Below are 17,450 nucleotides of genomic sequence, written 5' to 3'. Positions count from 1 at the left end.
TATGTCAAAGACTCGACATGACTCAATGTTTGTGACTCAATCATTACACTGGGTGTGGAGTGCTTTATCCATGGTACCCACTGTAGCAACCAAACAAGCAACATGGGACAAATGATTTGTAATGTTATGTTCTTAAATAAATTGAAAGTTCCACAAAATTCCAGTTAAAAAAAAATCACAAAGTTCAACTTTTAAATGAGCATGTTATGTTTATTTTTAATCATAAACCTTTTAGTCATAAAGCCACAAAATGAAAGGAACAAACATGTCTATCCCTAATGACTTCAAGCAGTGTATTCAATTATTTAAGTTATTTTAAGGTACTCAGTGACAGAAAGTGAAATCAATGAAGCATTATGCTGTGGAAAGAATTCAAACTCAGTTCAAACTTAGGCATGTGTTTGGCACAGTTGACTACATGCAGTGATTATGTGAAGAACTGGATCACTTGTCCCATATTTCTACTTTCATTATTGACTTGGCTCGAGGAGACATTGTTCCCTTAACAATTGAAAGTTCCCCTTCATACTTCATCTCTGTGGATGATGCATTGTCTCTGACAAAGCTCCCTTTTTCATAATACATCAGATTGAACAGAGATTCATCACATGAACGCTCACTATCAAAGAGCCCAATAGAGAACCAATTTTCATACTTGGTGTAATCGTAAGGTACAGAAAACATTATGGCAAAACGGCTAAGAGCCTTGCTTTTATTATTTTCAGACACATCATATGTCAAGACACCGACACAACCCAATAGTTTATCAGGGTTTTTGGTGAATGAACAGCCTTCCCGTGTCTCTTTTCTGATTGTAGGCTGAGGAGGATTGTGAGGGTATCCACTGGAAGTGAAGACTCTGAGTGAAAAAAACAGGAGAATAGTAACATTAGTGCTACAGATCAGCAAATAGTTACAAATAGTTAGCTGTTTAAACCAATCCTGTGTAAATTCCCCTTAAATGTATTTAATATGTAAATGTACCTTCTTAATTAGGCTTCCTGGCCAGAATAGCATGAAGCCTATTGTTTCTGTTTGGATTCTACTTCTTCATATTAGGCTTCCAAGCCATTGGCTGGGAAAGCCTATTGTTTTTGTTAGGATTATTATTATTATTATTATTATTGTTATTTTGCTTTCTTCCCAAACCTCATCGTAGGCTCATAAAATCGAGTATGTAGGTAGCTGGCTACATGCAGATAACCAGACTGGCGTCCCCGAATCAAAGTCCCATGGTTCGACCACCATATTGGATCTCATGGAAACTTTGGGAATTTTTAAAAACCCTTGCCATTAAAAACGACTAAGGTGGAACTGTGACAATGGCAGCAGATAGTGCAGCAATGGCCTACAAAAAACATATTTTCAATCAAGGTCGATTGAACAATTACTTTGCCCGCTACGCTATATTGGCCCCAAATATTCAAACACCTTCTTGTCTTAAACCGCAAGGTCAATCGACACCTAAATTGGCACGCATGCTCACGGCAAGGTCCTTTCTTACGCTTGTTCAATGCAAGATTTTTTGTTAAAAAACATGGCCACGGTTCTCAAATAACCATTTCACGACGGCTCTATTTTCATACATTCGTGCATAAATCCAAGGTGCAATACACTACAGTCATGAAACTTTATAAGACCATAGAGACTCGTGTGACGTACTGGTAATATGAAAATGACACGTTTTGGTCACATGGTTTGGCGGCCATATTGATAATTGTAAAAAAAAAACTTTTGCAACCCATAACAAGAACACCATCGCACTTATGCTCTTCAATGTCAACACAATTGCACAGACCATTGGAAAGTAATAACCGCTGAAGATTGAAACAGATTGCTCACATGGTGCGGCGGCCATATTGGAATTTACGTTGAAATTTTAACTCCTTAGGGAATGCCGATAGGGCCACAGTTATTATTGAACACGAATAGAAAGTCATGTGTAGTCTATGAAAAAATGTCATCGCCCGTGACCTCTGACCTCTCCTAGAGGTCAAACGTGACAATTACTGCTAATAATACCTTAAGGAGTGCCGTTAAGGCCACGGTTCATATTGAACATGTATAGTATGTCATAGGTGAGCTATAAAAAATGCTATCACCCGTGTCCTCTGATCTTTCCTAAGTGTCAAAATTCAAAAACTGGCTCGTAGCTCCTCAGGGATTGCAGATAGAGCTATAGTTTCTATTGAACACATATAGAAAGTCATGTGTGCTCTATGAAAAAAATGTCTTTACCCATCTTCTCTGACCTCTCTGAAAGTTGTAATGTCCATAAAAGTGCCAAATATTCTTTTTTTTTACTGAAAGTCAGCAAATTACTAATTTTCACCACTAGATGGAACACTTGACCTGGACAATGTGTTTCCTAGAATGAAACACAATCACTAAACAGTGAACATAGTTACATTCAGAATTGTTTGTGTTGAAAACATTTGATCCAGTGAAGGGCAACTCTTTGGCTACATTCATGAAAACAAAAATGAGTAACTTATATTAACCTAAACATATTTTTAATATACAAATGAGTTCAATAGACTATTTTATATTGCAAAAGTAAGAATAGCATTGTGGCAGAGCACTCACACACACACATTCACACACACAAACACACACACTCAACCAGAAGGCAATTTAGAATTTAGAACAATACCAGCCTTGTTTCATCCATTACTTTCAAAGTCACAGTAGTATGACTCTGCCTAAAGCCAGACTGAATATGGTTTGCATCCAAATAACATTACGTTTAAATGGTTATTGTGATGCAACCCTATGAAAACTAACATTCACCATTGAAACTGGTTGATGGCGAAAGATAAATGGGCTTAAACTAGAACATTATATCATGCACTATAATAAGTCCATCCATCCATTAGTTATTATAACCGCTTAATCCTTTCGAGCAGGGGTGGCCAACTGGCGTCTCGCGAGCTGCATGTGGCTCTCCTGTGGTGAAAATGCAGCAGTACAAATGTCAGACATTAAGGCACCCTTGAAAAGGGCCCAAGATGTAGCCAACCCTCTAGTTGAGTGTGCGGCTACCCTACCCAGAGGGGGCAAGCCAGCACCATCATACGCAGTCGAGACTGTGTCCACAATCCAGTGTGACAGACGCTGCTTAGAGAGGGGCTGTCCTAGGGTCCGTGTCCCGTGACAGACAAAGATCTGGTCAGATTGACACAGAGCTCTTGTCCTAAGCATGTAGCATATCAATGCCCGCACTGGGTAGAGGAAATTCAATATCTCTTCCGTCGTTGAAGCAAACGGAGGCAGATGAAAGGACTCCCATTCCACAGATGGTTTAATCTGGAAGGCTGTAATCACCTTGGGGAGGAAAGCGGGGTTGGTGCGCAGCGACACCCTGTTGCCATCCTCCCAAATACACATGCAGCAGCTGTGTACAGACAGCGCCTGCAGCTCAGTGATCTGCCGATGTGATAGCTAAGAGGAAGGCTGTCTTCGTTGACAGGTACTTCAGCTCTATGGAGTGTAAGAGCTCAAACAGGGACTTCGTGATAGCCTCCAGTACAATATTAAGGCTCCATTCGGGGAGAACAGTCCTCCTAGGAGGGCGTAATCGCTGTGCGCCTTTAAGGAAACGGGTAGCTAAAAAATGCGCATCCAGAGACATAGAATCTACGGGGGCATGGCAAGCAGAGATAGCTGCTAAATACACCTTCAAGGCGGAAGGTGACCTTTCAGCATCCAGCAGTTCTTACAGAAACTGCAGGATGACTGGCATAGGGTAAGTAATGAGGTCATGGTTCGTAGTCAGAAACCAAGCTTGAAAATACTTCCACTTATGGGTATACAAGGACCTAGTGGAGTCTGCCCTAGCGCTCTGCATCATTTCCACAACTGCGACTAACAGCCCTAAGGCTAGTCAGCACTCCCTTTCAGGGGCCAGACTCATAGCCGGAACCTACCTGGTTCCGGGTGCCAACAAAGTGGATCTCACAGGGCTGGCCATGCAACAGCTGGCACAGAGTCGAAAACCAACAACTTGGGGACCACTAGGAGAACTGACGCTTTCTCTAAACAGACTTTTCGAGAAAAGTCGGGAGCAGCGGTACAGGCGGGAAAGCAAACAAAAACGCTTTAGGACACTCGTGGGCTACTTTCAGCTCCACCCATTCATGTGCAGGGATGTCCAGCAATCTGACCAGGGTCCGTGAACTCCGCTACCTGCCCAGACCGCCCCCCCAACCAGAGTTGGGTGCGTCTGTCATCACCAATTGACGGTTGTGTATCACTCCAATCCAACAGTTGCAAATGGCAGCTACTCTGTCGTCCGACAGGTAGGCTTGCTATTAATTAGCTCTGGCATCGATGAGGGTGAGACCCAGCATCAAACAGATGCTTCATGACAAATAGCTATGTGTGCCACTGCTCCTTCCTGCGACTATTCAAATCAACCAGTCATCCAGGTAATTTATCACCCTGATCACTTGCAGCCGCAAGGGAGCGAGGATGGCATCCAGCCACTTCGAAAATGTGCGGGGGGACTAAGGAGAGGTCGAATCACAGCACGGAAAACTCAGGATGCTCTCCTGTAAGGCGGAGCAGAGATACTTCCTGTGTGCTGGACCCATAGGAACGTGGAATCTGCGTTCTTTCGGTCCAGTGTGATAAACCATTCGCCGGGCTGGACCGCCTGCCGAGTACAGCGGACGCCAGTGTCTTGTTCTCTACCTGCCGAGGTGCTGCGTTTTCGGTGGGAGCGCTGCAGCAATTCCTCAACCGCTGGTCCAAAGTAATGATCAGGGGAGGTAGGGGCTGCTTTTGAAGGATGGAGCCACTTTTTCATGAGGCCGCAACTTAATTGCATAATGGTCCTCCTCAGCAAAGCTGAAATCCGGTTCTGTAACATCGGGGGCGACCACCGGTACAGGCGGGGTCAGCTCCGGGCATTATCGGCTGAGCTGGGGCCACAGCGAGGGCTTGAGCTTGCTGTCTGGCCAGGGGCTCCCAACGCTGCGTATTGATGCACTCAGGCATCAAGGTTGCAGATGCACCAAGGACACTGAGTGAGCATATACCGGGGTGGATACACAGGCTCGAGTGGCTGCGGTAGGCAATCAGGAAAGCAGTACTGGGCAGAGCAGCGATAACCTGGTCCTGGACCGCGTGCAGTCACACAGCATGGCAGCGCATAGCGTATGCCAGAGTGGAGCACAGGCTCAAGGATGTTAGCCAGGAATAAAAGTGTACTGCTCTTTTAAAAACCCTTAACTTGACACAGGGGTTAGTAACTGAACCCTACTGACTATGTGAAGACCCTCTGCACAGTGGGAAGGAAAAAAAAAACTTGAATTTGAAGTTGAATACATTGTCCTTGCCGAAGCTGATCAGTTTTTTAAATGCATAGAAAGAGAATAAAATGAGAATCGAGAATATGAGTAAGGTCGCTGATAATAGAAGGGACTGATATTCAGAACATTTCAAAAAACAAAAAATGCAGAAAGACGTAATGCTTCCATTGTTAGGTCATCAACTGGAGAAAACAGCCTTGTCGAAGAATTGAAATCATGCTGCCAAGAATGATAACCGAGATAGGCAAGCGAGTGGTAGAAGCAGCCAGCGAGTTCTTGGAAATTCCTTGCAGGAGGAGACGAATGGCTGGGATTGATAGTAAAGTTGGAGAAAAAATTGACATCAAGCGAAATTATTGTTGAATTCCTGACAGACAGGTTTTAATTGTAGCTGGTGCCAGGTGCAGAGAATCCTTTGCATGAACTATAAAAGCCATGATCCAATTCTGGTTGAAAGAAGTAGGATTGATCCTATTTTGAGAGCAGAAGATTACATAACAAGCCCAACCTGTAGAGCAAGTAGATCTGGTAGAAGGAGCAAGTGCTGTAGGAATCAATCTGTGAAATTTGGATATCAGTAAACAAGAGCATCATCTGCATTATTACATATGCCCAGTAGGTTGCGTATTTACATTAGAAAATTGATGGTGTGAGACAGCAGGGAGTGGGTAAAAGCCTCCCTGTTGATGCCAGAGCAAGTAGACGAGATATAAATGTCCTCCATTAGGGAATAATGCGAATTGCAAAATTGAAGTGACCCAGCAATGAAAGCAGAGCACGTTTTCTAATTGTGGGTTGTCTCCCCCCCCCCCCCAGTTGCTATGCCAATAAGATTAATTCTATAGACTGGAAAAGGAGGAGCTAAAAAGTGCAACAATAAATCCGTTTTACATTTTATTTAATGAGAAATTGAACTGTCTCTGAATCTTGATTAGCAGAATGAAGATTGAGACTGGTTGATAAACATCAGTTAAGTAATTCGTGAAATTGATATCAGGATGATGTTTTTTTAATATAAAGCTGGAATGTTAATGGGAGTGGAGACTATGAGCATCGGAGAAAGTCACTTGCAATTTAAAGGGCAGACTCAGTTGGCGTGAGCATTTCCACAATTGCCACACATATGAATGAAATGACATTGCCTATTTGAACAGAAACCGGTGTTGAAGTTGTTACAAATTTGTCTTCCTCCTGCGAATCTAATTCTGCGCCCGTATTTGTCTTGTCTTGTGGATTGATCGGGTAGAGCTGATGAATGTATTGGATTGGGAAAGGAAGCTCTGCTTGAAGAATTAGCGGTAATACCAGGTGCTGCTTTAGAAGTAGATGCTATAGCAGTCTTAGGGCAGAGGGAAGACCCGTGGAAGCGCAGACCCCACATGCGTTAGCTCTGAGGCCGCTGAAAATGTGGTTAAATAAATCGGGATCTGGAGCCCAATTGATTAGATGATTGTCAATGTGGCTGCTGCTTTTGCTGAGAACGTTTTATGATATTCAAAGTACATAGTCCCTCCGTATCTGACAGACAATTCCATGATATAATACTCATAGGAGTCTAATTAAGCTCTGTGGTTAGGATAAGCCGAGCATAGCACATCTCTAAATATGGAGAAAGAAAAGGCAATATTTGTGGCAAGCCAGTGAAGTGCGATGGAGCAGATTTTTTAAGAAATTGCAAATATACGCAGCATGACTGCCAGTTGTTCTGCAGGTGTCACTGGCATCGTGTGTGTATTGCTGTGTTGTAGCAAAGGTTCCACTCTTTTCCGTAGGTGGTCAGACCTCTCACCAGTCATTCTGAAATAACGAAAATCATTTTCGTTGCCACATACACAAATTTCTGGTGAGGTTCCATGGTTTGTAAGGTTTGCGCATAGATCGCTGTACATCTAGGGAATTAGTAGATCGCATATAGCAACACAAAATAAATACTTTTGAAATGGATTTTGTATAAATATATAAATAAGTAGATTGGGGGTCTTTGACAGTATAACGATAGATAAGGGAATGCTATAATAGACATTAACAATAAATACATCATTTAAAATAAATTTTGTAAATGTAATTTGTCTGTTTAACAAACTTTATTGCAACTCGAGAAGTTTTTGTTAGATATTTAACATGTAGGCAGTAGCCTACTATAAGGATAGGTATGAGAGCGACTGTCAAAAAATCAAAACACGATTTCAGTCATGGACAAAATTGAGCTCCATGCATGCTGTGGTAACTAACTTAGGCCACGATGCACAGCAGTCACATGATGCACTTGTATTATTATTATTATTATTATTATTATTATTATTATTATTATTATTATTAAGTGCTTTGTTATTTCGTTAATTTTTACAGACAGTACTTTGTATAATTAGTTCAGAAAACAAACAGGGGCCTGCGTTCGTTTTACACAATTGATAGCATGGAGTATGTATTTTAATTACAAGTTTGGAAAGAAACAATACATTAATTCAATAAAAACAAGAGTTCCTGTAGTTCAAAACCAAACAAGACAGATATAATGTACACATTAGTGAGAAAGAGAGATCATACAGCATTATACACAGTATGTATATCAGCACGATTTTAAACCAACCAAGATAGACCGAATGGTATAAGGCAACAAAAGGTGATCATTTTGAAAGGGGGTGTAGACTTTCTATAGGCACTGTATATATACATACATACACATACACATTGTATGATCTCTCTTTTGTGTTATGCTTTATAGTTGTAAGGCAAAACCACATTTACAAAACCTGACATGTTATGCAAATGTCTTATGTTTAAAAAAATAAATAAATAAACACATTTTATTTCCCAACCTAGGTACATGACACAATTCCTGTTCAAATAAATAAAATAAAGAAAGTAGTGTGTGAACACAGTACCATACGATCTGGCAAATAAAATGAGCAGATAGAAAATGCTGATTGTAGTTAACTTCCCCTTTAATCAAACAGCTGCCGCGCCTTCCTTTTACCTTACTGCGCTTGCGTGATCCACTTTTTCCCCAATCTACTTTTTCCCTACGACACCGGTATTAATGTGTGAAATTAGCCCCTTTGGAATCTCTGGCGATTGAGGGGACTGACGCCCATCTTTGCAATGCGGTGCAATTAAAGTATGAACAACAGCTACGGCCACTTTGCTGGCGCATCCATAAATGTGCAGCCTTTGTCTGCGAGAGGAGCATAAACCAAAGAGACCAGACACCCCTGGTGGAAATAATCATTTCTCATTCTTGTACTCACCTTGGATTTCTTAAGATATATTTTTTGCTGTAGTTGGAAATTTGAATAGCAACATTCCGTTCAGTGTTTATATTTGTGGACATTTGCTCAACGGTAGTGCCTGCCAGCGAGGCTCCAGCGATGATCGCAGTTACTATTGGAACTGCTGCCTCCATTTTCAATGGGATTATTTTTCAGCTGGCTCCCTCCACTGAAATTAAAAGTAATATTGTCAATATAATGAGAGAGAGAGAGAGAGAGAGAGAGAGAGAGAGAAGATGCTTTGGAATGTTATCTTGTGAGTGCTTTTGCTTGCTGTAATACCTTTATTTAGCCAGATGAGTCAATTGAGAACAAATTCTCATTTTCAATAATGACCTATCCAATAATGGCAGATAAAATAAATAAATAAATGTATGAATCTGTGACTATATGTCATTTTTACTAACTTGTGCTACTCTATAAATAACATTTATTGTTCTGTGCATTTGAACTCAAAGCTAAATTGATTTAACCTCTTCAGCTCCATGACATACAATGTAAAAAAACAAACAAAAAAAAACAAATTTAACGGTCAAATGACTGGCAGCAGAGTAGCCAGTCAATTTCCTTCAAAATAACTGATGTGATCACATAAACTGAATTCCAACAAATGACTTAAATGCAATATACGGTCACACTTTATAAACTGATTTTCAGCAAGTAACCTTATATACTGAATATACTGTACACTGCATATACTGAATTGCGGTAAATGACTGTGAAGCATAAAAATGACTGGTGTGACTGTATTTTTAATTATTAAAACAAGTTTACAGTCTGGTAATATGTTTAGTATAAATTTGACAATATAATACAGTAGCATAAAAATAAGAGTTTGATATTTTATCAGACTATAACTCTTACAATTAAGAGATACACTGGACAAGTTAGCAATTTAAATGCTTTTCACTTAATTGCAACAGTAGCGTTCGCTCATGCTCACACTCACGGTCACACTCACACTCACGGTCATGCTCACGGTTACGCTCACGGACACGCTCACGCTCACGGTCACGCTCACACTCACAATCACGATCACGCTCACGATCACGATCACGCTCACGGTCACGGTCACGATCACGATCACACTCACGGTCACGATCACGCTCACGGTCACGATCACACTCACGGTCACGATCACGATCACGATCACACTCACGGTCACGGTCACGATCACGGTCACGATCACGCTCACGGTCACGGTCACGATCACGATCACACTCACGATCACGCTCACGGTCACGGTCACGCTCACGCTCACGGTCACGATCACGATCACTATCACACTCACGGTCACGGTCACGATCACGCTCACGCTCACGCTCACGATCACGATCACGATCACGATCACGATCACACTCACGGTCACGATCACGATCACGATCACGGACACGCTCACGCTCACGGTCACGCTCACACTCACAATCACGATCACGCTCACGATCACGATCACGCTCACGGTCACGGTCACGATCACGATCACACTCACGGTCACGGTCACGCTCACGCTCACGGTCACGATCACGATCACTATCACACTCACGGTCACGGTCACGATCACGCTCACGCTCACGCTCACGATCACGATCACGATCACGATCACGATCACACTCACGGTCACGATCACGATCACGATCACACTCACGGTCACGATCACGGTCACGGTCACGATCACGCTCACGGTCACTGTCACGATCACGATCACACTCACGGTCACGATCACGCTCACGGTCACGATCACGGTCACGATCACGATCACGATCACACTCACGATCACGATCACGATCACGCTCACGGTCACGGTCACGATCACGGTCACGGTCACGATCACGCTCACGGTCACGATCACGCTCACGCTCACGATCACGATCACGATCACGATCACGATCACACTCACGGTCACGATCACGATCACGATCACACTCACGGTCACGATCACGCTCACGGTCACGATCACACTCACGATCACGCTCACGATCACGATCACGCTCACGGTCACGGTCACGATCACGATCACGATCACACTCACGGTCACGATCACGATCACGATCACACTCACGGTCACGGTCACGATCACGGTCACGATCACGCTCACGGTCACGGTCACGATCACGGTCACGCTCACGCTCACGGTCACGATCACGATCACTATCACACTCACGGTCACGGTCACGATCACGATCACGCTCACGCTCACGATCATGCTCACGGTCACGGTCACGCTCACGCTCACGGTCACGATCACGATCACTATCACACTCACGGTCACGGTCACGATCACGGTCACGATCACGCTCACGCTCATGGTCACGATCACGATCACACTCACGATCACGGTCACGATCACGCTCACGGTCACGCTCACGCTCACGGTCACGCTCACACTCACGCTCACGGTCACGATCACGCTCACGCTCACGGTCACGCTCACGATCACGCTCACGGTCACGCTCACGGTCACGATCACGCTCACGGTCACGATCATGGTCGTGCTCACGGTCACGGTCACGGTCACACTCACGGTCACGATCACGGTCACGATCACGCTCACGCTCACGCTCACGGTCACGCTCACGGTCACGATCACGCTCACGCTCACGGTCACGCTCACGCTCACGGTCACGCTCACACTCACGATCACGATCACGCTCACGGTCACGATCACGCTCACGGTCACGATCATGGTCGTGCTCACGGTCACGGTCACGGTCACACTCACGGTCACGATCACGGTCACGATCACGCTCACGCTCACGATCACGGTCACGATCACGCTCACGGTCACGGTCACGATCACGATCACACTCACGATCACGCTCACGGTCACGGTCACGCTCACGCTCACGGTCACGATCACGATCACTATCACACTCACGGTCACGGTCACGATCACGCTCACGCTCACGCTCACGATCACGATCACGATCACGATCACGATCACACTCACGGTCACGATCACGATCACGATCACGGACACGCTCACGCTCACGGTCACGCTCACACTCACAATCACGATCACGCTCACGATCACGATCACGCTCACGGTCACGGTCACGATCACGATCACACTCACGGTCACGGTCACGCTCACGCTCACGGTCACGATCACGATCACTATCACACTCACGGTCACGGTCACGATCACGCTCACGCTCACGCTCACGATCACGATCACGATCACGATCACGATCACACTCACGGTCACGCTCACACTCACGCTCACGGTCACGATCACGCTCACGCTCACGGTCACGCTCACGATCACGCTCACGGTCACGCTCACGGTCACGATCACGCTCACGGTCACGATCATGGTCGTGCTCACGGTCACGGTCACGGTCACACTCACGGTCACGATCACGGTCACGATCACGCTCACGCTCACGATCACGCTCACGGTCACGCTCACGGTCACGATCACGCTCACGCTCACGGTCACGCTCACGCTCACGGTCACGCTCACACTCACGATCACGATCACGCTCACGGTCACGATCACGCTCACGGTCACGATCATGGTCGTGCTCACGGTCACGGTCACGGTCACACTCACGGTCACGATCACGGTCACGATCACGATCACGCTCACGCTCACGATCACGCTCACGGTCACGCTCACGGTCACGATCACGCTCACGCTCACGGTCACGCTCACGCTCACGGTCACGCTCACACTCACGGTCACGATCACGATCACGATCACGGTCACGATCACGATCTCGCTCACGCTCACGCTCACGGTCACGATCACGATCACACTCACGATCACGCTCACGGTCACGCTCACGGTCACGCTCACACTCACGGTCACGATCACGATCACGATCACACTCACGGTCACGATCAAGGTCACGCTCACGCTCACGCTCACGCTCACGCTCACGATCACACTCACGATCACGCTCACGCTCACGGTCACGCTCACACTCACGCTCACGGTCACGATCACGGTCACGGTCACGATCACGCTCACGGTCACGCTCACACTCACGGTCACGATCACGCTCACGCTCACGGTCACACTCACGGTCACGATCACGCTCACGGTCACGATCACGCTGACGATCACGGTCACGCTCACGATCATGCTCACGATCACGCTCACGTTCACGCTCACGGTCACGATCACGATCACACTCACGATCACGATCACGATCACGATCACGCTCACGGTCACGCTCACGCTCACGCTCACGGTCACGCTCACGCTCACGGTCACGGTCACGCTCACGATCATGCTCACGATCACGCTCACGCTCACGCTCACGGTCACGCTCACACTCACGGTCACGATCACGCTCACGCTCACGGTCACACTCACGGTCACGATCACGCTCACGGTCACGATCACGCTGACGATCACGGTCACGCTCACGATCATGCTCACGATCACGCTCACGCTCACGCTCACGCTCACGCTCACGCTCACGCTCACGATCACGATCACGATCACGCTCACGATCACGCTCACGCTCACGCTCACGCTCACGGTCACGGTCACGGTCACGCTCACGGTCACGCTCACGGTCACGCTCACGGTCACGCTCACGGTCACGATCACGATCACGCTCACGGTCACGCTCACGCTCACGGTCACGATCACTGTCACGCTCACGGTCACGATCACGGTCACGCTCACGGTCACGCTCACGGTCACGCTCACGATCACGCTCACGGTCACGCTCACAGTCACGGTCATGATCATGGTCACGCTCACGGTCACGATCACACTCACTGTCACTCTCACGCTCACGGTCACGGTCACGGTCACGATCACGATCACGATCACGGTCACGATCACGATCACGGTCACGCTCACGGTCACGGTCACGATCACGCTCACGGTCACGGTCACGATCACGATCACGCTCACGCTCACGGTCACGGTCACGATCACGCTCATGGTCACGATCACGCTCACGCTCGCGGTCACGGTCATGACCATGGTCACGCTCACGGTCACGATCACGATCACACTCACTGTCACGCTCACGGTCACGCTCACGGTCACGATCACGATCACGATCACGATCATGGTCACGCTCACGGTCACGATCACGATCATGGTCACGCTCACGGTCACGATCACGATCACGCTCACGGTCACGATCACGATCACACTCACTGTCACGCTCACGCTCACGCTTACGGTCACGATCACGATCACGCTCATGGTCACGATCACGATCACGCTCACGGTCACGCTCGCGGTCACGGTCATGATCATGGTCACGCTCACGGTCACGATCACGAACACACTCACTGTCACGCTCACGGTCACGCTCACGGTCACGATCACGATCACGATCACGCTCATGGTCACGATCACGAACACACTCACTGTCACGCTCACGGTCACGCTCACGGTCACGATCACGATCACGATCACGCTCATGGTCACGATCACGATCACACTCACTGTCACGCTCACGCTCACGCTCACGGTCACGCTCACACTCACGGTCACAATCATGATCACACTCACTGTCACGCTCACACTCACGCTCACGGTCACGATCACGATCACGGTCACAATCATGATCACACTCACTGTCACGCTCACATTCACGGTCACGCTCACACTCACGGTCACGGTCACGATCACGCTCACGGTCACGGTCATGGTCACGATCACGATCATGGTCACGCTCACGATCATGGTCACGCTCACGATCATGGTCACGCTCACGATCATGGTCACGCTCACGGTCACGATCACGATCACACTCACTGTCACTCTCACGCTCACTGTCACGCTCACGGTCACGATCACGATCACGATCACGATCATGGTCACGATCATGGTCACGATCACGATCATGGTCACGCTCACGATCATGGTCACGCTCACGATCATGGTCACGCTCACGGTCACGATCACGATCACACTCACGCTCACGGTCACGATCACGATCACGATCACGATCATGGTCACGATCATGGTCACGCTCACGATCATGGTCACGATCATGCTCACGGTCACGATCACGATCACACTCACTGTCACGCTCACGCTTACGGTCACGATCACGATCACGATCACGCTCATGGTCACGATCACGATCACGCTCATGGTCACGATCACGCTCACGATCACGATCACGATCACGATCACGATCATGGTCACGCTCACGACCACGATCACGATCACACTCACTGTCACACTCACTGTCACGCTCACGGTCACGCTCACGGTCACGCTCACGGTCACGATCACGATCACGATCACGATCACGATCACGATCACGATCATGGTCACGCTCACGGTCACGATCACGATCACGCTCGCGGTCACGATTACGATCACACTCACTGTCACGCTCACGCTCACGCTTACGGTCACGATCACGATCACGCTCATGGTCACGATCACGATCACGCTCACGGTCACGCTCGCGGTCATGGTCATGATCATGGTCACGCTCACGGTCACGATCACGATCACGCTCACGGTCATGCTCGCGGTCACGGTCATGATCATGGTCACGCTCACGGTCACGCTCACGGTCACGATCACGATCACGATCATGGTCACGCTCACGGTCACGATCACGATCACGCTCACGGTCACAATCATGATCACACTCACTGTCACGCTCAAGCTCACGCTCACGGTCACGATCACGATCACGGTCACGCTCACACTCACGGTCACGCTCACACTCACGGTCACGCTCACTGTCACGCTCACGGTCACGCTCACTGTCACGCTCACGGTCACGATCACGATCACGATCATGGTCACGCTCACGGTCACGATCACGATCACGCTCACGGTCACGATCACGATCACACTCACTGTCACGCTCACGCTCACGCTTACGGTCACGATCACGATCACGCTCATGGTCACGATCACGCTCACGCTCGCGGTCACGGTCATGACCATGGTCACGCTCACGGTCACGATCACGATCACACTCACTGTCACGCTCACGGTCACGCTCACGGTCACGATCACGATCACGATCACGATCATGGTCACGCTCACGGTCACGATCACGATCATGGTCACGCTCACGGTCACGATCACGATCACGCTCACGGTCACGATCACGATCACACTCACTGTCACGCTCACGCTCACGCTTACGGTCACGATCACGATCACGCTCATGGTCACGATCACGATCACGCTCACGGTCACGCTCGCGGTCACGGTCATGATCATGGTCACGCTCACGGTCACGATCACGAACACACTCACTGTCACGCTCACGGTCACGCTCACGGTCACGATCACGATCACGATCACGCTCATGGTCACGATCACGAACACACTCACTGTCACGCTCACGGTCACGCTCACGGTCACGATCACGATCACGATCACGCTCATGGTCACGATCACGATCACACTCACTGTCACGCTCACGCTCACGCTCACGGTCACGCTCACACTCACGGTCACAATCATGATCACACTCACTGTCACGCTCACACTCACGCTCACGGTCACGATCACGATCACGGTCACAATCATGATCACACTCACTGTCACGCTCACATTCACGGTCACGCTCACACTCACGGTCACGGTCACGGTCACGCTCACGGTCATGCTCACGCTCACGGTCACGCTCACGCTAAAATAATGTGTTTTTTTACCTTCGGTCTTTATTGTAGCTACTTTTAACGTGCTGTATTTTTTTTCTTTTTAGAGGTTATAATTCAAATATTTGCAATATGAATAAGTAAAAACTTTAGTTTGTTTTATCTGTTGGTGCAAAAGTACAATGATAAAAAACTTTGTTAAAGTTCCCTGTTGTTTATGGCAAATGTATCAACTATCATAAGTCTGGCAGACAGTCTTCTTGTTGTATAGCTGAGACTTGTGTTGCTTACACTGAATACGTCACTTCTGGGTTGCAATGTTGGCATTTTGTGAAATAAATCATTTTCCAATTGAGTTTTCTGTTTACATTTCTTTTTCTTGGTATTTAATTTACCATAGTAATTTTTGTATACTGCTAAATGATAAAGCTCCTTACAGTAGCCTGATGTTTTTTCTTTGATAGAATAAAAATGAGCACCTGTAACTGTAGTGCAAAAGTCATAGACATATTCAGGAGTTACAAGATGCTCAGATAATATAGTGAAAAGTGTTGAATTTAAATCAAGGGAAGTAATGTTAAAACTTTACAATGCATTAGTAAGACCTCATCTAGAATATTGTGTTCAGTTCTGGTCACTTTGCTACAAAAAGGATTTTCACTATTATAACAACTTTGACTGTTATACAGCTGGCCACCTATGGGGATGCAAGAAGAGTCCAAAAAAATAAAATAAAAGTAAAACGTTTTATTTGATTTAAAACATATACGTGACATGACGTTCTGTATATGGCGTGGGTTGATTCTATAGTAGTATAACCCCCCCCAACAGAAAATGTGCAAAATTTCTGAGACTTTTGCACAGCAGTGTGTGTGTGTGTGTGTGTGTATATATATATATATATATATATATATATATATATATATATATATTACACACACACACACACACACACATACATAGGTGCTCATTTTATTCTACCAGGGCACTGTACAAATAAACTAATACAAAATTATTTTTTTATTATTTATCTTTTGAGTTTTGTCTTTCAGTCTGGATCTGTACATTAAGCTTTTATTCTCTGAAAGAATATCTCCTCAAATAAAATGTACAATTTGTTATATGTGAGAAAGATTATCAGGTATGAAAAGGTCAATTTAAATAAAGAGTCACTGACCTGGAAACTGACGAGTTGTTGACCTGCTTCAGGATCTGTCAGATGAGAATAACTCTCAGCACCGGCTTGTGCTGAGTCTTAAAACAGCTCGGAGGAGTTTTGCATGTTTTAGGGTGTTACCAATCCACCAATCCACTC

At 46.8% G+C, this 17,450-nt stretch overlaps 1 protein-coding gene across 1 annotated transcript; it reads right to left on the bottom strand.

Annotated features, from left to right (window-relative positions):
• Positions 1-202: 202 nt before the first annotated feature.
• LOC131708096 (DELTA-sagatoxin-Srs1a-like) lies at positions 203-17,377 on the bottom strand. Its single transcript, XM_059010201.1, has 3 exons — positions 17,313-17,377; positions 8,561-8,750; positions 203-859 (listed from the first exon to the last, which is right to left on the bottom strand). The coding sequence occupies exons 2-3, from the start codon at positions 8,713-8,715 to the stop codon at positions 445-447; spliced, it is 570 nt and encodes a 189-aa protein (XP_058866184.1). The 5' UTR covers positions 8,716-8,750; positions 17,313-17,377; the 3' UTR covers positions 203-444.
• Between the last annotated feature and the right edge of the window lie 73 nt (positions 17,378-17,450).

The sequence above is a fragment of the Acipenser ruthenus genome, chromosome 40, assembly GCF_902713425.1.
Source record: "Acipenser ruthenus chromosome 40, fAciRut3.2 maternal haplotype, whole genome shotgun sequence".
In the NCBI taxonomy this organism is placed as follows: Eukaryota; Metazoa; Chordata; class Actinopteri; order Acipenseriformes; family Acipenseridae; genus Acipenser; species Acipenser ruthenus.
Note: the sequence above shows the minus strand (reverse complement) of the source record. Positions and strands in the feature narration are given on the sequence as shown.

Bases quoted from the DNA above. Each gene is read 5' to 3' on its own strand.
- LOC131708096 (XM_059010201.1), bottom strand. From the start codon at position 8,715: ATGGAGGCAGCAGTTCCAATAGTAACTGCGATCATCGCTGGAGCCTCG. The intron at 860-8,560 runs GTGAGTACAAGA...TTTTTCACTCAG, and splicing joins TATATCTTAAGAAATCCAAG to AGTCTTCACTTCCAGTGGAT.